Source organism: Megalopta genalis, chromosome 12 (assembly GCF_051020955.1).
Source record: "Megalopta genalis isolate 19385.01 chromosome 12, iyMegGena1_principal, whole genome shotgun sequence".
NCBI classification, from domain to species: Eukaryota; Metazoa; Arthropoda; class Insecta; order Hymenoptera; family Halictidae; genus Megalopta; species Megalopta genalis.
Genome location: NC_135024.1, coordinates 2703445 through 2724451, shown reverse-complemented (window position 1 = coordinate 2724451; position 21007 = coordinate 2703445). Strand labels below are relative to the sequence as shown.

At 29.4% G+C, this 21007-nt stretch overlaps 6 protein-coding genes across 10 annotated transcripts; 3 read left to right on the top strand and 3 right to left on the bottom strand.

Moving 5' to 3' along the window:
- The first annotated feature begins 74 nt into the window (after positions 1 to 74).
- On the top strand, positions 75 to 6500 carry LOC117228717 (putative phosphorylase b kinase regulatory subunit beta). 2 transcript variants are annotated; one of them, XM_033484668.2, is made up of 20 exons: positions 75 to 781; positions 883 to 1001; positions 1083 to 1218; positions 1514 to 1721; positions 1860 to 2216; positions 2279 to 2476; positions 2625 to 2763; positions 2839 to 3119; positions 3198 to 3212; positions 3741 to 3971; positions 4032 to 4219; positions 4300 to 4415; positions 4485 to 4627; positions 4690 to 4822; positions 4897 to 5039; positions 5111 to 5313; positions 5392 to 5529; positions 5603 to 5843; positions 5928 to 6035; positions 6102 to 6500. In XM_033484668.2, the coding sequence occupies exons 1-20, from the start codon at positions 744 to 746 to the stop codon at positions 6276 to 6278; spliced, it is 3312 nt and encodes a 1103-aa protein (XP_033340559.1). In that variant the 5' UTR covers positions 75 to 743; the 3' UTR covers positions 6279 to 6500. The 2 variants fall into 2 exon arrangements, with proteins under 2 accessions (XP_033340559.1, XP_033340560.1); XM_033484669.2 differs by lacking the exon at positions 3198 to 3212.
- On the bottom strand, positions 6420 to 9275 carry LOC117228718 (uncharacterized). Of its 2 annotated transcripts, none has more exons than XM_033484671.2 (5): positions 9119 to 9275; positions 8362 to 8789; positions 7928 to 8271; positions 7590 to 7750; positions 6420 to 7525 (listed from the first exon to the last, which is right to left on the bottom strand). In XM_033484671.2, exons 3-5 carry the CDS (start codon positions 8148 to 8150, stop codon positions 6551 to 6553), a joined length of 1359 nt encoding a protein of 452 aa, XP_033340562.1. In that variant the 5' UTR covers positions 8151 to 8271; positions 8362 to 8789; positions 9119 to 9275; the 3' UTR covers positions 6420 to 6550. The 2 variants fall into 2 exon arrangements, with proteins under 2 accessions (XP_033340562.1, XP_033340561.1); XM_033484670.2 differs by having other exon boundaries at positions 7928 to 8267.
- A 409-nt stretch (positions 9276 to 9684) lies between these two features.
- Positions 9685 to 13613, top strand: Gint3 (GDI interacting protein 3). Of its 3 annotated transcripts, none has more exons than XM_076525566.1 (7): positions 9685 to 9817; positions 11371 to 11417; positions 11477 to 11609; positions 11698 to 11838; positions 11943 to 12348; positions 12457 to 12752; positions 12835 to 13613. In XM_076525566.1, the coding sequence occupies exons 3-7, from the start codon at positions 11533 to 11535 to the stop codon at positions 13217 to 13219; spliced, it is 1305 nt and encodes a 434-aa protein (XP_076381681.1). In that variant the 5' UTR covers positions 9685 to 9817; positions 11371 to 11417; positions 11477 to 11532; the 3' UTR covers positions 13220 to 13613. The 3 variants fall into 3 exon arrangements, with proteins under 3 accessions (XP_076381681.1, XP_076381682.1, XP_076381680.1); XM_076525567.1 differs by having other exon boundaries at positions 9726 to 9828; XM_076525565.1 differs by lacking the exon at positions 9685 to 9817 and adding an exon at positions 10116 to 10186.
- Positions 13561 to 17775, bottom strand: LOC117228721 (synaptic vesicle 2-related protein). Its single transcript, XM_033484673.2, has 7 exons — positions 17092 to 17775; positions 15744 to 15928; positions 15456 to 15652; positions 15313 to 15376; positions 15112 to 15237; positions 14839 to 15047; positions 13561 to 14747 (listed from the first exon to the last, which is right to left on the bottom strand). The coding sequence occupies exons 1-7, from the start codon at positions 17252 to 17254 to the stop codon at positions 14141 to 14143; spliced, it is 1551 nt and encodes a 516-aa protein (XP_033340564.2). The 5' UTR covers positions 17255 to 17775; the 3' UTR covers positions 13561 to 14140.
- Positions 17776 to 18024: 249 nt separating this feature from the next.
- On the top strand, positions 18025 to 19799 carry LOC117229033 (carbonyl reductase [NADPH] 1). Its single transcript, XM_033485184.2, has 5 exons — positions 18025 to 18277; positions 18358 to 18619; positions 18720 to 18980; positions 19056 to 19294; positions 19377 to 19799. Exons 2-5 carry the CDS (start codon positions 18602 to 18604, stop codon positions 19687 to 19689), a joined length of 831 nt encoding a protein of 276 aa, XP_033341075.2. The 5' UTR covers positions 18025 to 18277; positions 18358 to 18601; the 3' UTR covers positions 19690 to 19799.
- Positions 19762 to 20795, bottom strand: LOC117229034 (U6 snRNA-associated Sm-like protein LSm2). Its single transcript, XM_033485185.1, has 4 exons — positions 20411 to 20795; positions 20265 to 20332; positions 20089 to 20179; positions 19762 to 20019 (listed from the first exon to the last, which is right to left on the bottom strand). Exons 1-4 carry the CDS (start codon positions 20411 to 20413, stop codon positions 19894 to 19896), a joined length of 288 nt encoding a protein of 95 aa, XP_033341076.1. The 5' UTR covers positions 20414 to 20795; the 3' UTR covers positions 19762 to 19893.
- Positions 20796 to 21007: the final 212 nt, after the last annotated feature.

The window sequence follows — 21007 nt, the reverse complement described above, 5'->3', positions numbered from 1 at the left end:
CCATACTCAGATATATGATTACGTTATTTATAATAGATTTGAGTTCCCTTGAAATACACTTTTCAGAGAACGCAATATGCTTTGGCAATAATTTTGGAAAGAGAATATTGTGTGTGGGCTCACATTCGTGACATCTATAAACATATACAATTATACATATGCATATATAGTTATATATATATTATATAGTTTTATACATATAAATAATTACACGTGACCTGTCAAAATAATTAAGAAAAGTTAATTACCGGGAAATATTAATTCTGACATACTAGGATTATTTACCATTTGTTTCGAGCAATTATAATTATAAAATTATGAAACATTTTCATATCAATAATTCGTGAAAGTATTATTGATTTTTCATAAATATTAAGTAAATAGGAAATAACTTCGCAGAAAGATTTTTTATATCTATTTATAAATCTGAGTGTAATACGTAAGATCTTCTGTGCCAATTACATTTGGTTATAGTATGTATAAGCAAAACAATCGTCGAAAAGTGGGCAGTCAAGGTTAATGTACATATATGATACACCGAAAAAGAGTTTTTACTATTTTAATCATCGCCTTCAAACAGATTTATCTCGTATATCGAAGTATATAATATTTTGAAACTTCTCTTTTGAAGAGTCTATTGCTTTCAAAAAATAAGTAAAATTAATGTTCGTGATATGATTAGGTGCAGTGTGAACTACCAAAAATAATTCAAGAAAAAATTAAGTTTAATTACTTCAAATAAGATGACATCTCTTGTTACGACACCTACAAATATAAAAAGGTTTAAAATTTTTTGTACTTTTTAAGCTGTTCGATAGAATTCATTACTTTTATTGTAAAACAATTATTTTAAATAAATACTTGTGTTATTCAATTTGCCAGATTTTCCCAAATTAGAAATGTACGACAAGGTAGTGTTATTGATTTGGACATTGATATGTTCCTTAAAATAACGAATTATGAAGATACTGTTCGACAACTTGACATTTATTATGGAATTGGTATGAATATTTATCTTTTATTTATATTGCCATTAATTTGATATTGTTTTTCTACATGTAAATTTTATACATATCCACTAGTTAAAAGGCAGTTATTGCGTTATCAAAGTTGTATCACAGGATTGTTTCCACAAGTTTCAAGTGATAAAGTTGTTGGAAGCGTACGAGAAAGTATTTATTGTGCTGCTGCTATATGGAGTTTATATCAAGCATATAGGTGATTAAGTTATTTAAGTATTGCTCTAATAATTATAATGCACTTCTTACCATTGAGGCTATTGGGTATAAGTCTTGTCGTTTTAGAAAAATAGTTCTAGCATTTTGCAAGCATTGCAGCTGTCAATGTATCACTCGACTTCTGATGAAACTAGCTGCAATGCTTGCAAAACATTGGGACATTTTTTTCAAAATAGCTTTCACAGCTTTAAATCTCTAATTATAATGCACATACTATATATATTATTATATCTTTTACAATAATTATAATATTATGTACATTCTCTATGATTTAGGCGAATAGATGATGATCGTGGAAAATCATATGAACTTGGTCAATCAGCTGTAAAATGTATGCGTGGAATTTTAGAATGTTGGGTGAAACAGTCTTCCAGAATAGAATTATTTAAGCGTAATCAATGTAATCGCTTTGCATTGCATTGTAAATTTCACTTAGATACTGGTGATGAGATTTTCAATGATGTTGCTTACAATCACTTACAAGTAAATATAACATACAACATAATACTTTCCTATAATAGTTTGTATATATTATATTAATCTGATATTTATATCATAGACAGTTTTATGAAAAAATAGTTTATAATGCATAATTCTTACATTAATCTTTATCTTTTCTAGATTGATATTGTTTCTCTATATTTAATATTTCTTGTACAAATGATTTCTTCTGGATTGCAAATTATATATACCCAAGATGAAGTAGCTTTCGTACAAAATCTTGTATATTATGTAGAAAGAGCATATCGTACACCAGACTATGGCATGTGGGAACGTGGTAGTAGATATAATGATGGTACACCTGAAATTCATGCAAGTTCTATAGGTATAGCAAAAAGTGCTCTTGAGGCTATCAATGGATGTAATTTATTTGGAGAGAAAGGAGCTTCTTGGTCAGTTATATATGTTGATATTGATGCACACAATCGAAATCGTAGTATTTTTGAAACAATGCTTCCAAGAGAATCAAGTTCAAAGGTAAGCAATACTCATAAAAACTTTTTTGTACAAAATATTTATTGTTGTGTATATATGTGTAGAGTGTAGATGCAGCTTTATTACCAACAATATCTTTTCCTGCATTTGCTACTCATGAAGACGTACTATACAATGAGACGAAGACAAACATAGTTGGCAGATTGAAAGGCAATTATGGTTTTAAGAGATTTGGAAGAGATGGATATAAAACAATTTTAGAAAGCAAAGATCGTCGCTATTATAAATCTGGTGAAATCAAGGTCTCTGATGTATTTGATCGTTAGTACGTTATTTTTGAAAAATTCATTTAAGTGAATTTATTACATTTGTAATTCTGTCTTAAATAATTATGCTACTTTCTTGTAATGTCATTAATTCAGTGCTAAGAAACATTCTTTTCTGATATAGGAATTCGATAATATCGAATGTGAGTGGCCTCTGTTTTACATTTTCATGATAATAGACGGCGTTTTTAAAACTTTGCCAGAACAAGTTGAACAATATCAGAATTTATTGAAAGAAAGAATACATAAAGATATCAATGGAGGTATATTGCTATGAGAATAAATTTAAGTACACATAATAAGATAAGAATACTATCACACTTTTCAAAATTAAATAGATCCTGTAATACCTATGTATTACTATGTATCTGAAGAAAATTTGGAAACAGAAAGAAATGATCCTGGTAGCACTTACCGTATAGCAAGCAATGAAGGAAGAGGGCGAAGAGCTTCTGGAGATTCTGAACCCATACCCATCTATTTGTGGAATCAAGCTATGTTTGTAATTGCACAATTACTTACTGCTGGTCTGCTACACATCAATGAATTAGATCCAATTCGACGGTATCTACCTTCATATAATAGACCACGGAAAGCTGGAAGGTATTCAGCTTTTCAAGTAAGTAAGAATGCGCATACTCTTTTCTACTAAACTATCATTTGTATAAATTATTTTGCTTATGTTTATTCCATACAGGCTAAACCCAGTATTGTAAGTAAATGATAATATTTGTATGTGTAGTTCAGTTTTTTGCATATATTTTCTTTTGAAGTCTGTAAATTAGATTGACAGTTTAGCACTATCTAAATATTGCATATACATTTGAAGCTTTCAAAATAGTTAAATGATAAACCATGCCTAGTAGAATATCTTCTTATGGTTTTATTAGACTTTTTCAATCACTATTACTTGTTTACTGTTATATTGGTAGTTATATATACATATATGTATATATCTTTAAAGCTTTATGGTAATGTAATAGTGCATGGAGCTTGAATGAAGGCATGATTTAAGTTAATCCTTTTTGTGATGCTTGTTGCAACTATCTCGTTCTTCTTTTTCAGTGATTACTCTATATGTACTATGGTACATATTTCTATTTTTATCATTTCTTTTAACACTACTATTTTTATCATTTTTACTGCATTAATTATATATTATTCATTTTTTGTTTTATAAACATTTTTACTAAATTATAATGATGCATGATTTATCTATTACAACATTTTTGTACATCAGGGTACTCATACTGATCTTGTAGTGCAAATCGTTCTTATTGCCGAGTCTATGCGACTACAAGCTATGATGGCAACGTATGGTATACAAACGCAAACTCCACACGAAGTAGAACCTGTTCAAATATTGTCATCTATGCAATTAGTAAAAGTTTATGAAAAATTAGGTGTAAACAGTAAATTAAATTTACAAGGCCGACCAGCCAGACCAATTGGTTCTTTGGGTACAAGTAAGGTATGTTTAATGTATCAAACAATAATTTTAAACAAAAAACTTATCCTTAGTTACTTTTAGGTTTATAGAGTATGTGGCATGACAGTGCTCTGTTATCCTTTGATATTTGAAGTATCAGAATTTTATCTTTATAGAGATATGGCATTATTAATTGATGATATTAAGACTGAACTTCAATTTGTGGGTAAATATTGGCGACTTTCTGGTCGACCTACAGTATGCTTACTAATACGGGAAGAACATATGAGGTATTTATTAATTTTTGTTGCGATTTCAATTAACATAAAATACATGTATTATAAATTATTTATATTTATTCTTACTTTAGAGATCCACAATTCAAGGAAATGCTTGATCTCTTTGCAATGCTAAAAAAAGGTTACTGTGATAAAACAAAAGTTCGAATTGGTCGTTTGCAAAATCTCATTTCATCTTCATGCATTGGTAATTACTACGAAATAAGTTATGAATTGTTCATTGGCTATTAATATAATTTATTTTTATGTAATATAGAACACTTGGATTTTATAAACACAATTGAAACAGATCTTGAACTTACACAATTCAAACAATTAGAACATGATTATATTGGATATCAAAGCCTCACAGATGTACCCAAAGCTTTAACTTATGCTGATGACATAAAAGATTATTCTGTAAGTTTTTCTTCTAGATAGTTACATAAATGTAGATCCGTTTTAATTATTTCATATTTCAGTATTACATGAAGGAGCCATTGTACAATATATTAACTGAAATTCGTAGTAATAAAAATCTTTATTCATTGTGTCAACTGTATGGTATTTTATTAGAACGAGAGGGTATTGATTATGAGATTAATGGAATAACAGGTACTATTTTATGCATTTAAAAATTACATGAGCATGCTATTTTGTTGCATACTTAATCTGGTATTTCATTTCAGTTGGTGATCACTTGAGATCGTTGTATCAACAAGCAGGCTGTCTTAGATTTTGGATGGTTGTCCGTTATTGCAGTAGCTTATTAAATCACACAGTTGATAGTATCAGTCCTTTCATAACAGGCGTCCTTGTTAAAGGAAAGCAGGTAATTTTTATATTTTCATTTAGCAAAATTTTTATTATATTTCATTAACTCTCATTTATTGCTAATACCAGATAACAGTTGGCGTTATTGGCCAAGAAGAAACGGTGTTTGATAAACCAATGACACCAACAGAAATTCAATCGGTGATGTATTCTACAATTCAGCCACATAACGTTGTACAAGCTGTTTTGCAACAAGAAGTTTTATTATACTGTGGTAGACTTATCGGAAGAAATCCAGAAATGTTTAAAGGAATATTGAAAATTCGTATTGGGTATATAACAACACTTATGTTACAGATATATTTGTAAAAATATTTTCAATAATTATCGTATTTTATATATATTTACAGATGGGTTTTAGAAGCAATAAAGCTGTATTTACAGATGTTTGTTAAAAACCCGAAACCGATCGAAAATTATAGTCCTTTTGAAATTCGTCGATTCTTAATAAAAGTACTAACGGTTAAAGATTGGGCAGTCAGTAAAAGGTAAAATTCTGACATGCATGTCAGTATTTAACAAATAATCAATTTTGTCTAAATGAACATATGTACCATACAGACTCACAGTTTTGGGTCGCAGAAGACTTGAAGGATGTCTCTGTAGGGTACCTGCACATTTTTATAACTATGTTTGGGAAGTATTATTGCGATGTCCAGGTGGTATTTGCGTGAATGGGCAAGAGTTACCTCAGCAACCTACTCTTTCTAATATGACTCGTTCCGAATTGACATTTGCATTACTCGTAGAATCATTGCTTCATCGCATACAATTACCAGAATACCGTCAAATTATTGTAGAGGTATTATTACTTAGTTACTTATAGTTGTCATTCTCATGAAAAATTTAATTTAATAAATCATATATTATTCTTTTTCTTACATAGCTTCTTACTACAGTCTCGACAATTTTACTTAGAAATCCGGAATTGAGTTTTCAAAAGCAATTGAATCTTAATAAACTTGTTGAAGATAGTTTTCAAATGTATTGCAAGGTACGTACAAGATGAGTAAAAATAAATATATATTATCGTTGTTAATAAATATCTAATATCTTTCAGGATCATAATGTAGAAGAAACTAAAGATATGTCACCACTTTTCTCCGCCGACTATTCGATAACTACTGGATATCTTGCTAGAGCTGTAGTTAACAATGTGCTTACTGGAGGTTGTTTTGCAACTATTAATGATATCAACGATGCAATTGAAAATCGAGAAACGTGTAAGATTACATAGTTACCATAGTTTCCAAATGTGTTAACAAATTATATTTATATAAGAATAGTGACCGATTGTCTTAAATGTATACCTACATATTTGTATATTTCTTCAAGAATATGGTTTATGACCATTGAAGTTATATAAAAGCTACAGGAATTTCATTTAAAATTTATATTTATGTACGAATCATAATGTATGTGTGTTACAAAATAAAGTTTTCAAATACATTAAAGGAAACTGAAATGAAATGTATATGCAACTGTACAAATGTAAAGCAGTGTTGAAAATCATCTTTTAGCAAAATTTGTATCCATCGCCCTTCCACTTCGCTGTATATTATTTATATTTGCTTTAATCCGTGATGCTACCGACCCCAATTCTGCAGCAGCAGCTAATTGTTTCCTAACAAAGTCTTGATTATATCCTTTGCTACTGTCGATTTCTTTCTTTTCGTCTTCTGTATACTTTTTAACATTCTTTTCCCTTTCCTTATCCCTCCATGTTGCATTTGCCATCATTTCCTGTCTACGTCTTTCTTTTTCTTCTTCCGTAAGATTGGGTTTTTGTTTAGGATTCCTTTGATCTTTATACCGATTTCCATCTTTATATTTCTCTTCAATAGTACAAGCAAATGAATTAGTACCCCCTTTATGATTTAATTTATTTGCAATATATTTATCCCCAATAGTATTTCTGTTACCGTATCCACTTTTATATGAATTATGTTCCTTATCTCGAGAAGTTTTATATTGAAATTCTTTATGCCTATTTTTATCTTCATCTCTTTTAAATTCTCTATATCTCTTTCTTTGATTTGAGCTGTCGCTTTTTTCTTTGCTTGAACTACGATTCTTTGACCATTTCTCGGGTATCTTTCCTCTTCTCTCTTCTCTTTTGTCAAATTTTTCAGTATACTTTTCCCTATCACTTTTCTTGGGTCGAGTACTATTTTCCTTACTCCTGTTTCTCTTTTCCTTTGCATGTTTTTCTGTACTTTCATCACTTGTATCATCATCAGTACTGCTGTCAGATTCACTGCTTGAACTACTTTTACTCTCTTTTCTCTTTTTCTTTCGTTTATGTTTGACTTTTTTCATTGATTCCATTAAGTCTTCATCATTAATTTTGTCTTTCAACTTTTTATATTTAGCGGCTAACAATATATCTAATTGAGTTTCATCATCACTGTCTATATCTTGTTTGTGTTTTTTCCTTTTTTTTTGTTTCTTTTCAATTTTACTCTTTTTTGACTGTTGCTCCAACTAAAAGATTAATAATTTAATAATTAATAGTTATTGAACATCTGATAAAATCATGTTTACTTACCAATTGTCTTAGTTGTTTTAATTTAACAGGATTTTTCAACAGCTGATTTCTTGTTTCCATTTCTTTCTTCTTTATAGCATATAAAGGATCTTCTTGCATTTTTCTTGCTAGATCAACTTGTTCATTACCAGAGAAGAAACGTAATGACGGTGGAATACATTCTGGAAATATAGGTAAGTTGCAATTACAGCTAAAATATACATAATGCAAATTACATTGGTAGTTAATCTAAAAGACAATGACAAAATATTTTTTTATATATGAACACAACTGAAGGAGGTATTTAAGCAGCTACTTTTAGATAAACTACCCTGTATAAAAATTATAACAGAAAATACCATGTTCAACGTGATTTCTGGGTACTTGATTCATATCATTATCCTTTTCTGTCTGAGCCATTTGTTCGAAAGATTTGTCAATTGGCCGGCCAAGTAAATACTCTTCTCTATTGATCATTTGATTTGGTCCTTTGTACATCCAATCCAATTTTTTATCATCCTTTTTTTCTATTACACCTTGTTCCATTGCATATTTTTTTATATCCTCCCTATCTTTCTCCATTTCGATTTCTTTCTTCAATTCTGCTATCTTCCTCTTCTCTTGGCTTTGTTGTTGTTCTGCCTTCCAAACTTTTTCTATATTTTTTATGGTAGATGGGTGCCATGATTTTTTCAAATTCTATCTTAATGAAATTTTAACATTATTGAATACATGTCCACACATACAGTTTATATTGCACAAGCAAAGCAAATTGTATTGTAATTTAACTTACCAAATCTCCACCACCCATTTTTTGACGAATCTGTTATGTTAATATTTACTTATTTAAAATATGATATTTACTTCACATAACAACAGAAATGCACATAACGAGCACTTTGCAATTGTGCATAAATAACATAATTACATTTAAGTACCACAAACTACAAACGTACAGTAATACCTACTTATCACGAGTGATTTCTACATTTCTACCTCTATTTTCCGAGCGCTTTTATTCCCACTCCCCACCATTTTAATGCGCATCCAGTTCCGCGCAGTTGATTTAGAAAGAGAACGGAAGATGATCGAGACAGACAGAGCTCACGAGCTCTATGGCGAGTGTTCACACGAACAAGAAACCTAGCCGTCTCACTTTACCATACTTTACCATACTTACAATCTCACTCTATTCGCGCATCCGTTTGCCTGGTGCTCCATCTGAAACACTCGGCGAGATATTCGACTTGAACTTTTCGCCCTGTAGGATTTTCTACCATAATTTAGTAATTATTAATTTAATAATTATCAACAAAAAAAATTCTCAAACTCAGACATTTAGAAAATTAGAGCTAAAAATAATTAAAGATTGCAATAATTCACCGGCAAAAAAGATTAAAAAACTATATCAAAACAATTCTAAAACGTCTCAGTAGAAATTTTGATCCGCAATCTACAACGATGGCTGTGTTTGCGGGCCTGAGTTACATAGAAAATTGTATTTTATTCGGGCATCGACATTCTCACTTCTGAAGACAATAAGGACGTACTTTTTTGTTTGTATGAATTTGAGACCCTGGAAAGAGCCGTTATTATTAAATAATGCAGCCTGTCAAACACAGGAGATTGTAAATCGTCCGTCGCTAAGCCGTATACGCCAGGGGCTCGAAGTCGAAAAGGCCTAGCATGTGCCAGGGCTCGGACAAAAAGAATTTCCGCAGGTATTGACTATTCTTTTATTACTGGTAATGACCTTAATCATTAGTAAGGACCTTACTAATGAGATTGGACGATTACAATGGAAATCCATTGGCATCATCCAATCCCATTTGTGATGGGTAATTCTCCCACTCCTACATTCCTGGATGAAAGTTGTAAAGCAGTGAGGCATCTGAGAGCTCTACATCATGTAAGACGCTATGTCACAGAGTATATAGTCTTGTAGAGACGGAACTTTCGTCACAATTTTTTAAATTCATGTCCTCGAACACCTCAAAATTTAAAGACCTTAAGGTGAGTTCATATACCTTAACACTAGAAATTGGTTGCTATAAAACTCTAGAAGTTTCTTCTTTGCGAAAGTTCTCCGTAGACAAAGTGACATCTCTATGTATGTATATGTTATCTTTTATGTATGTATATGTAACCTTTTATGCCTGTGTGCTTTGAAGTTCTGGTTCAGAATGATTCGAGTTCTGAACGTGATGAAAATATCGAAGTATGACACATTAATGTGACGTAATAAAGTGGTGAGCAAAGTGTGCGTTTTACTAATTCAATTCAGAGTTTCCTACATGTAATGAATAATGTACATGAAAATTTGTGGGCTTGGACCGAGAATTTCATGGAGACAATCGTTAAATTAACACATGACTTAGTGGACACAGTATCAGACACTGTTGGATTAGCGTTTGATTCGACCAATTTTATTATTACCGACGTACTCCAACAAAAGTTAATTCATTATTTTCACGAATGCACATCACTATTAGCATTCGACGACTTTCAATTGCAATTATTAAAAGCTTTTTCGTTAACGTTTATTAGTACCGTCGCTCTGATTTTCATCGCTTGGCATATTTATGGTCCAAGAATTTCAGAACAATTTATGGAACCAAGTAAGGCAATTTACATTTCTTCCGAATATGTACATATATTGAATTATCCCATGAAAATAGTTTTAACAGTTTCTTTATACATTTACCGTAGTGAATATGAAACCATTTTTATTATTTTGTTAGTTTAATAATACCATATGCATATCTACATTTGTATTTTTTGTAAACTGTTTTGATAACAGATAAACAGTGGATTTAAATCGTATTAACCTACATTGTTTAGCATGCATACCTAAAAGCAAATTGTTGATTTATAATACAATAAGTTTTTAGTTAATTAATTTTCAATGTTATATCTATGAACTAATAATGAGGTACTCATATTGTATATACACATATATTGTTGCATATATTTGTATCCTTAGTCAACGATTAAATATTTAATAATAACTATAGCATTACAACAATAATGTGCTTGTATATCAAGTAAAAATTACATGTTTAAAAAATTGTTATATTTTATAAACTAATATACTTTTTCCAATAGAATTTAAAATGCCTACTTACCATAAAATTATTGTTACTTTCCATTGTACTTTAACACCGATTAAACATGACATGAATAAAAGAAAATAGTACTACGTTCTATACAAGGTAGTTTTGTATAAATCATAACGCGTGATTCATTTTTACAATGAATACATATTAATCTTATACCTAGTCAGAGCATGGTATTGGTAACTTGAATTTAACTTATATGATGCAACAATTAATCAAATATTAATATGTTTTCAACTTTAGAGATATATACACTTTGAAAATTAAATCTCTTGTATTACATAGATTTCAGTTACAAGGAGAATGAAAAATGATTATTATTTCATACTCTGTTTTTAGATTTTAACTTAATGCCCTAATTTTATTTCCAAGATGTATCAAAAGTAAAATTTTGTACAAATTATAAATAAACAACAAAGGAAATATCAGATCTGGTTTTCTCCCATATTTATGAAATGTTTCAGACTTTCAATTGTTTTATTAATAATAAGCAAATACGTTATTTACAATATACAATAATTTTGTACACATAGTTTTATTTATTATATATAGGTATAGATTTATCATTAAATTTTATAAAAACTTATAAAAATCAAATCAATAGATTCCTTTGCAAACTTCATGACTTTCAAGATTAACAATTATTGTGTGCAACAATTAACATAATTCAATATCTATTATTTTAGATCCTGTAGTTGAAGATTGTGACTCTTCATCGGGAGAATAATTTCACGTAAGTAATTTATTGTAATGAAATAACTATACAGTTTATAAAACATTTTTTTGTTACAGGTATTATTTAAAAAGTAAAAAAAAAGTTTAATAAAGATATTAAATAATTATTGAATATGGCGGATAAAATAAAAGCATACTTTCAAAAGAAGAAGACAAATGCAAAATTTATGAATGCTGGGAAAGGACATAAGTAAATTTTGTTTTATTATTTTTATTATAATAATCGAAAATATAATTTAAAGTAATTTGAATGTAACATCTAACAAAATTATGTACAGATTATCAGATTCAACCACTGTCGTTCAACATCCAGTAAGAGAACCAATAAAAAGAGAAGAACCTACAGAAGAAGCTAAAGTAGCAGGTCAAGCTGCTTTAGCAAGATTAGAAGCAAAACAAAATGTATCCAAATATAACAGGTAAATCATATTTAATAAATGTTTATGCCTTGCTTGTTTTGAATATTCACTTTTATAAATGAAAATAATATAACAAGTCTGTTATAAAAGTATTTTTTCCCTAGACCATATGCAGCTATTAGAGCGCAAGTACAACGTGAATTGGAACAAGAAAAAAGAGCACAACAAATTGTACAACAGAATGATAAGAAAACGCAACAAAGATCTGAGGAATCAGTAAAGGATGAATCATCTCTAGCTGTTGCCGATGTATATTTTCGTTGTCCGTACTTATCTAATGAAATATTACCAAAAGACGAATGGAAGATAAAGATAAGAACGTTTTTGTATGAGCAACTAAAAGGAGAAGAAGCTGGTCTCACAGCATGTTTAGTTATACAGAATTGCAATCCTAGAAAGGAAAAAATTGAAAATTGCGTGGAGACACTGTCAAAATATTTGGAAAACATCATAAATAATCCAGAAATAGAAAAATATAGACGAATCAGAATGCAGAATAAAATATTCCAAGTAAGTATCATCTTTATATACAAACGTAAAGAAACTTTAATAAAAATCTTCAGCAATAGTACATTCGATAGTTTTTTAAAAAATATTAATACTTAATTAATTTTAAAGGAGAAAGTACGTCCTATAGATGGCGCAATGGACTTCTTACATGCTGCTGGCTTTCGGGAGACGACGTTATTGCATAATGACGTAGAGGAAGACTTCTTGTTATGGAGTCCAGAGAATTGTGACATCGAAAACCTTACTATGTTATTAGATTCATTAAAATCTGCAGAAACTATTCCACTCGAGCTAGATAGAAATCTCCAAGTATTGATGCCTGTGCAAGCAAGTCAGAAATACGAATTGCCAACAAGTTTTTTTCATATTACTCCAGAGGAATTAAAACGGGAACAACAACTGCGGTAATTATAAACAAAGTTCTGAACTATAAGATATTATTTAATGAAATGTATAAATAAATCATTTTTCTATTAATATTAATAGAACTGAAGCATTTGAAAGAAGCCAAATGCTAATGACAAAGGCTATGAGAGAAAGGGAAGGGAAACAGCGTCTTCGAATGTATAAATACTCGTTGCTTCGCATCAAATTTCCAGATAATATTATTTTACAGGGAACATTTTTCGTATATGAAAAGTTTAAAACTGTATTTGATTTTGTTAGTGAAAGCATAGCAAATAATGAAATACCATTTTGTTTGAAAATGATGACTGGTAAAACATTTGACGAAACATGCTTCGATAAGACTTTATTGGAACTGGAATTGTTTCCCTCTGTTACTTTAATGTTTGTTCCTACAAATAATGCAAAGCTAAATGATTCTATAGGATATTTGAAAGAAGAATTACTTTCCCTTGTGCAATCTTAAAATCAAATTAAATAAAAACATTATTTTATGAGTAAATCTAATTTCCTTAGACATAATACAAATATTACGAAATTGAATTAATAGCTTTATTACAATATCTTTAATCATTCCGATTGTTGAACAGGTACATGTGAAGATATTCAAAATTGATTGAAATAGTTTTACATACAAAAAGGTTGGAAAAGACTACATCGTTTATGTTTTAAATTATATTTAACTGTATTTTGTATACTGTGCACTATATGTAAAGTTTTTATGTACTATCTTTCACTTTTTTCAATTTACTTGTACGTAAAATAGCATATTTCATTGGATTAAGATATAAAATATAATAAACAAGATAGTGTTAATACTATTTCTTTATTATACAATAAATTATTATACAAGTATTAAATTATTGAGAATACAATTGTATGAAAACCAAATGGATCCTTTGAAGTAATATTATGTATCTTGATTTGTATCAAAATGGTGAAATTAATATTTTTAGTTTTACGAATTTTATTATGTTATTTATATAATATTTAAACACGTAAGTGAAATCATAATTCACTGTGTGTATACTAATTCTTCATATTCCTGTATTTTGGCACTTACGTTATTATATTAATATTTAATATCAGTCTTTGTATATTCTTATATTATGAAAAAGTAGTACAAATTTGTTAGACAATGTGTAAATGTAATATACATACATAGTTTATCCGGTTGATCTACAAGGAAAAATTATATACAGTTATTAATCATACATACATGTATTTAAACAATTGCAAAAAACTGAAATAAACATATATCAATAAATACAAACAATCTCTTTTCATTATGCAAAGATTGCTATATAAAATACATCAACAAAAATATATTTTGTATCTAGTTAATATGTTTCAGTAATACCAACAAAAAAGAAAATTTTAAATGAGTTTATCTTGTTTCCTGCGTTGAATCATGTAATGATTGATTTTTAGTTTCAACAGGTAAAGCAAGTGTAGCTGCAGCAGCACATAATGCTGTTACAGCATATATTGTCATTGCTCCAGTAATAGACCACTGCAGAAATACTTGTGCTATGTATGGTGTGACCATCGCACCAATTCTAGCCATGGCACTGCAAGTACTTACTCCAACACTACGCAAATGGGTTGGATATACTTCTGGAGTGTATACATAAGCTGCTTGAAAAACACCAGCAATTAAACCTCTGGCAAGAAAAATTGCAAGTGTCAATGCGATTCTATTCAATAGGCAGGCCCTACCCAAAAAACAAATTAACATTGCAAACATTACTAATTGAAAAGCCATTGTTTTCCTTCTACCGATTTTTTCTATCGCAAAAATAGTAGAAAATATTCCTGGGAATTCAGCTAATGTTGTCCAAAGAAGATCAATGTAATCACTACGTTCTAAACGGCAATCCAATTGACATGTATCTTCTTTTTTATTTTCCCAAAAGCTGCACTGCTCAGATGATGTATGGAATAGTTCTGTTGTCATTAATACCACACCATAATAACAAAATGCTGTACTCATCCTAAAAGTTTTATCTTCGTTACCTTATATCTAGTCAAAATTATATGAAATCGCATTGTGTATATTAAAAAAAAAGGAATTTAAGTATTTACCATACAAGCCAAAGTAGGGTAGATGTCCTACACATTTCTTTGCTCAGTACATCTTTTAATTTACCATGATGCACTTGATAAAAACGATCCATAACTAATCTTCCCGGAGGTAAAGGTTTCTTATTTTCTCTTGCTACTCGTTCTAATGTAGAAACAGCTTTATCCATTCTTCCAGTTGACATATCAAATATCATAGATTCTGGTAACCACTATTATAAAATAAAATGAAGAACATACACAATTTTTATAGTATTATTCATTTGTATTACTTACAGGAGTGATAATAGCAAATACAAGAAGTGGTATTGTAGATAAAATGAGAAGCCATCTCCAACCAAAGTATGGCATTATTACTAATGCTATGGCTACCTCGAAACAGGCTCCAAGAGCCCAAAAGCACTGTTAAAGAAGTTAGTATTTTATATGATGAAAAAAAATATAAATAATTATTGAGATTTATTTTGGTATACTGACATCTAATAAGATTACACATTTTGCTCTTTGTTTGGCTGGCAGAAACTCAGCATACAATGTTACTCTAAAACAATAATAGTTTGATGCAATTAAATTCAATTATTAAAGATCGTGTCTGCATATAAAACTTACCAAATACTTACGATTGTGGTACACAACCAATAGCAAAACCAACTAATCCTCTAAGTAATAAAATCCATAGAAAATTTGGTGCAAAAGCACTGAAGAAAGCGTAGTAAAGTAACAAAATTGCACAGAGTGTTAAAGACTGTTTGCTACCATATCTATCACTCAAGTTACTCCAAAATGTAGAACTTAACATCATACCTAGGAAAACAACCTAGAGACCATCATTATAATGCATGTATACATATTAAAAATATTCTACAAGATAATTAGATATAAATATTGTACTTAATAGTGAATATTACCGTAGTTGTTAAAGCTTGTTGATATCTAGTAATGCCCCAGTCACAATGTAATGATGGACTTAAAATACTTAATATTGTTATTTCCATACTATCCACCATCCAACAGAGACCCGTAAATAGAGATAATTTGACTTGAAATTTTCCAAATCCTAATGCATTGATAGCTTGTACTACAGTAAATGTATCTGTCAATGAATATTAAAATCAAATCAAGTATGCTATTTTCTACAAGATACTAATTGTAATTATTCTACAATGGTTTTTACATATTCAATGCTATCTCAATAAAGAAATACAATTTGCAATGATTTACTAATTTGAAGAATAAAATAGAATTATATATAATAAACATAATTCATAACTATAAATATTTACATACAGTTTGTATACAATATTAATTACATAAGTAGCGAAAGTTATATTGATTAATAAGGAAGGAAATAGAAGAAGAAGTAGTTATATATTTTATTTTTTTAAATTAAATGTTTATTGTAAAAGGAATTACATTGTTTAAATACATTTACAGTCATTACCTTACATATTTTTATGGAAAAAATATAGCATGACTATAATATTAGCTAATATAGAATATATATAATAACTCACAGAAGAGAAAAATTAGTAACCCATAATATTTCAAGTTTAATTCAGTTTTAATCAATACACTGAATTTTAAATGTTATAAAATCCAAAATTATGAATAATTCAAATCTTGCTGTAATAATAAATACTAAAGTTTTAATATTTACTTTTAATTTTAGTATTTATATATATATATGTTTCAACATTTTAAAAAAAATGAATTGATATATTATAAATTGATGGCTTTAAATGAGTGATTTATAAATTAGAATAAGAGTCTTCATTTATTATCATACGCACCACATCAAATAAATATTATATGTATGTATATTTCATCTTACATTATATTTAATAATCAAAATTGGCTTTTGTAAATATATACAAAGAACTTACCTTACTTACATAATCTAAATTAATGTATTTCATCCCATCACATAGCTAATGTTACTTGTTAGTAAATTACATATCTCTATTTAGAGAAGTCTAAGCACATTATATTAAAAATCTTACATAAAATATATTTAATTTATAATATATATTAATTAAAGCAATTCCCATAAATCCAAAGTTATACTTCCATGCATACTTAGTAAGATATTTACAGAACTTACAATTACCCACTCCTTTATAGATAAAATTAAGCAAGTTATCCTGTAGATAAAAAGTGTCAGTAATATTATGAAGAAACATCAGAATAATTAGCATACTTAAATGATTATTTTATCTTTATAATAAACTGTATACATATTACATCAAAATGATATACCATCTGGAATAACAACTACAGAGGATAGTTCCATAGAACGTTCAACATTGTTTCCAAAATTTCTGCTACATCTTGAATTACTGCCTGGATGATCATTTAATTCCGAACTACGCAATTCTAATTCACGATATGATTTGTTTGATATTTGACACTGATTAGACATAATAGCTCATTTATCATGTACACAAGATAATCGTAAAATTATAAAAACTACTAAACACTTTATTTGTCACTCTTTTTATAAACTATTAAATAGTGTAATTAATTGATATGAATGTGAATTGCCTTAGTATCTAGAGCTTGGATCATATACATATATGTACTACTAGCCACGGGAAGTATAATACGTGTATAGGAAATTCAAGAATCCAAGACCTGGAATCTAGAGCATGACAAGTACAAAAGGGTAAGGTTAGGTCTTTATGCCGTCAATTGTATTTACTAAAACAGGAATTAAATAATGTGAAATATGAGAGGATACTAATCGAAAGTGTATAATTGAATATTATTTAGCGTTTCTTATATAGCTTAAAAAAATGATTAGTTAATTAAGAAACTATAATGTAATAAAAAGAATTGTAATGTTGTGTCTGGTCGTACGTATCTATCAATTGTGTGAATTTGTGGGCCACGACCACGCCACGCACGATAAGCAACACAACTACGCGCATCAATTTAGTCACAACAGTCTACAACTTGTTAAAACATACATATTATATATTAAAAAATAAATAAATAACAAAATAAATAAATATATATATATATATATATATATATATATATATATATATCCGTAATTTAAAAATAGCATTGCTTATAGCATAATAAGCATTATAGCATAATAGTCTTGTTGCATGTACAATACAGTCTAAAAGGTCATTTGAAGTAACTTCTATCTTAGCGCAAATGCAATCCGCAGATTTATTTATGTATTATTAACGAGACACACCAACCAATGAGAGGCTAGCTCGGCCTTGCGTAATAAATTTTTATTTAATTTCGATTAAATAAAAATTAATTCAAACTCGTTCATGCAGTAAAACAATTTTATTGAAACAAACAAAATTAAATTCAAAATATTTCAAAAACCATTTTGAAGAATCCCATTAGGGTGTTTTGAATGTAATATTCTATAATTTGATCCCACTCGTTTCAAAAGCGATTTCTACAATCGTAAGTTGCCCTTGTAAGTAGAAATTTATTTTTACTATAAATTTAAATAAATTAATTGCTGTTATTAAGTTAAATGAATTAATTTCTTCCGAGACTCCTCGATGCGACGCTATGATTCCATTCCCACACTTGTGCCGGATTCGCGAATGGGCGTAATTCTCCCAGTTTTACTTTCCTAATTCCTGGTAGAAATAAAAAACGTAGAAGATCGTAAAAAGGCAAACAAGTTGCCTGGGTTTCTGCTGATAACCCTATTCTAATTGGTGCTAAGTAGTAAAAGGGGAGCAAACAACGATCTATTTTTTTACTTTAAAATAAACTTATAACAAAAGTAAAAATGATACGTGTAGCTGTTGTAAGTATAGAATAAATTAAATTTGTTGTATCAAATAACTATATCACTTAAGACTTATACAAATTCATTATTATATAAATTCATTGAATTAAATATTCAGGTAACCGGAGGGAATAAAGGAATTGGGTTTGCCATTGTGAAGGGACTTTGCAAACAATTCGATGGAATTGTATACTTAACCGCTCGGGATGTTACTCGCGGACAAAATGCAGTAAAAGAATTAGAAGAAGAGGGTTTAACACCAAAGTTTCATCAATTAGACATTACTGATGAAAACAGTATTAATGTCTTTCGCGATTACTTGCAAAAAACGCATGGAGGACTCGATATCTTAGTAAACAATGCTGCCATTGCATTCAAAGTAATTAAAAAGGCAAATTTTTTCCGTGTAATATTTCGTGGAAATGTTTTATTTAATATGTTTTCTAATGTATAGACGGCTGCAACAGAATCATTTTCAGTGCAAGCTGAAGAAACTTTAAAAGTAAATTACTTCAGTCTAAGAAAAGTATGCGAGATACTTTATCCATTATTGAAACCTCATGCACGAGTGGTACATGTTTCAAGTTCTCTTGGTCATTTGTCAAAGATTCCCAGTGAATCACTGAAAAAACGATTTTCCGATACAAAGCTTACAGAAGAAGAATTGGATAACCTCATGCGCGAATTTGTAGAGTAAGTTGAATTTCTACAATATATTCAACGAGGTAACAAAGTGTAAGAAGTATTTCTTACATTTAAAAATGTAAATTTTCAGAGCTGCAAAGGCTGGTAATTATTTGGAAAAGGGTTGGGGAAATTCTACTTATGCTGTAAGCAAAGTTGGAGTGTCCGCTCTAGCCAGAGTCCATCAAGCTATGTTCAATTCTGATTCAAGAAAGGATCTTGTGGTAAATGCTGTGCATCCTGGTTATGTTGACACTGATATGACCAGCCACAAAGGAATTTTAAAACCAGATGAAGGTGCTGTAGCTCCTATTTACTCAGCGTTACTACAAGAGAACACGGACATAAAGGGCAAATACATATGGTTTGATAAATCATTGGTGGACTGGATGAAAGATATGTGAATAGACCCTGCACAATCATATTCCTTCTCTTTATATAATATATACATGTATAACAAAACACAATGTAATAAATTCTTTTACACAATAAAAGATTTTTTATTTTGGTAGAATATATAAATTCAATTTACATACTTAGTATCCTTTGAATAACTTTTGTAATAATAAATAAGTCAATGACTTCTTTAAACCTAAGAATTCCATGAGCTATCTTGCTTGAACTGCTGCTTCCTTACGGGCAGCATCTTGTAGTAATTGAGTATCCACTTCATCTCCTGGTAATTGAACATAACGTACCACTGATCCACGTATGAAACAATTCTTTACAGACAACTGAAATAAAATATTTTGTATTACAATTAATTTTTGAATTATACTTTAATAATATTGAGTGTTACAAACCATGTGAGGATATTTATCTGGATCAGTTACGCTTATATCTGTTAGTTTTATGTTCAGATACTGATCTACAGAATGTAGAGTACCACAAATGCTAAAACAAAAATTAAGTATCAATTTCATCAAAATGATCTCTGTTAAAGGATCTATGGGATGCTACTTATCATTAAATAAATTACCTAAGATCATTTTTTAATTCCACAACGACATCCTTGCCGATGAGGGACTTAAAAAACGAATAGAATAACTGTAAAAAATATTTCTAAATTATTCAATCAATTAACAAAACAAAGGTTAGCCCGCCAGATGTAAAAAGTAAACTCACCATTCTAGCTCAATGAAAACGTTTAAATATGTATTGATACCTTTCGATCGTATTATTTAAACAACATAATGCGAATTGAAATTGTGTTTAAAGATTACAACATTAACTACCGGTCAATATGATGATAGTTTGTTTGTAAATGTCACTGCTCACGTCGTTGAATAAGTTTTACCATCAATGTGTGTTAATTTTAAGATGCATCTCGACTGTCTTGTAAAACTTTGACTTGAAAATTATTTTATTTATGTACATAATAGACAAAGATAGTACGCTATGAAAAAGCAATTTAAAATAATTCTATGTTCTATAAAATATTTCTTTTGTATTGTATCAAATATTAATTGCTTGTGTTCGTATTGGTTGCTTCTGTCGATTGGATACGTTCATCAGTTCTTGTAACGCCACCAATCGTCATAGCCTGAAAGACAGAAAATCCTTCTTATCGTCTATATTTGTTCGGAATACGCTAGAGAATGGTGGAAACTTTTTAATCTTTATTCCCATTGGCCAGCAGCTTATTATTGCAACTGTCTACTCGTCATCAGAGCCAGATGAACCTTATCCAATCTCTATCCTTGTTGTAGTAGGGGTAAAAAT

Bases quoted from the DNA above. Each gene is read 5' to 3' on its own strand.
- LOC117228718 (XM_033484670.2), bottom strand. The intron at 7,751-7,927 runs GTATTTTCTGTT...CTATATTTCCAG, and splicing joins CAGAAATCACGTTGAACATG to AATGTATTCCACCGTCATTA. The intron at 7,526-7,589 runs GTAAGTAAACAT...TTAATCTTTTAG, and splicing joins TAAAACAACTAAGACAATTG to TTGGAGCAACAGTCAAAAAA.
- LOC117228717 (XM_033484668.2), top strand. From the start codon at position 744: ATGACATCTCTTGTTACGACACCTACAAATATAAAAAG. The intron at 782-882 runs GTTTAAAATTTT...TCAATTTGCCAG, and splicing joins ACACCTACAAATATAAAAAG to ATTTTCCCAAATTAGAAATG. The intron at 4,628-4,689 runs GTAAGTTTTTCT...TTCATATTTCAG, and splicing joins ATGACATAAAAGATTATTCT to TATTACATGAAGGAGCCATT.
- LOC117229034 (XM_033485185.1), bottom strand. The intron at 20,180-20,264 runs GTAATTTATTTA...TTTTTGTTTTAG, and splicing joins GAATTAAAAAATGATCTTAG to CATTTGTGGTACTCTACATT. The intron at 20,020-20,088 runs GTTTGTAACACT...ATTTTATTTCAG, and splicing joins CAGATAAATATCCTCACATG to TTGTCTGTAAAGAATTGTTT.
- Gint3 (XM_076525566.1), top strand. From the start codon at position 11,533: ATGGCGGATAAAATAAAAGCATACTTTCAAAAGAAGAAGACAAATGCA. The intron at 12,349-12,456 runs GTAAGTATCATC...TTAATTTTAAAG, and splicing joins TGCAGAATAAAATATTCCAA to GAGAAAGTACGTCCTATAGA. The intron at 12,753-12,834 runs GTAATTATAAAC...TAATATTAATAG, and splicing joins AAACGGGAACAACAACTGCG to AACTGAAGCATTTGAAAGAA.
- LOC117228721 (XM_033484673.2), bottom strand. From the start codon at position 17,254: ATGTCTAATCAGTGTCAAATATCAAACAAATCATATCGTGAATTAGAA. The intron at 15,929-17,091 runs GTATATCATTTT...ATTCATTGACAG, and splicing joins TGTAGTTGTTATTCCAGATG to ATACATTTACTGTAGTACAA. The intron at 15,048-15,111 runs GTAAGTAATACA...ATTTTATAATAG, and splicing joins TATTTGCTATTATCACTCCT to TGGTTACCAGAATCTATGAT.
- LOC117229033 (XM_033485184.2), top strand. The intron at 18,981-19,055 runs GTAATTAAAAAG...TCTAATGTATAG, and splicing joins ATGCTGCCATTGCATTCAAA to ACGGCTGCAACAGAATCATT. The intron at 19,295-19,376 runs GTAAGTTGAATT...GTAAATTTTCAG, and splicing joins CTCATGCGCGAATTTGTAGA to AGCTGCAAAGGCTGGTAATT.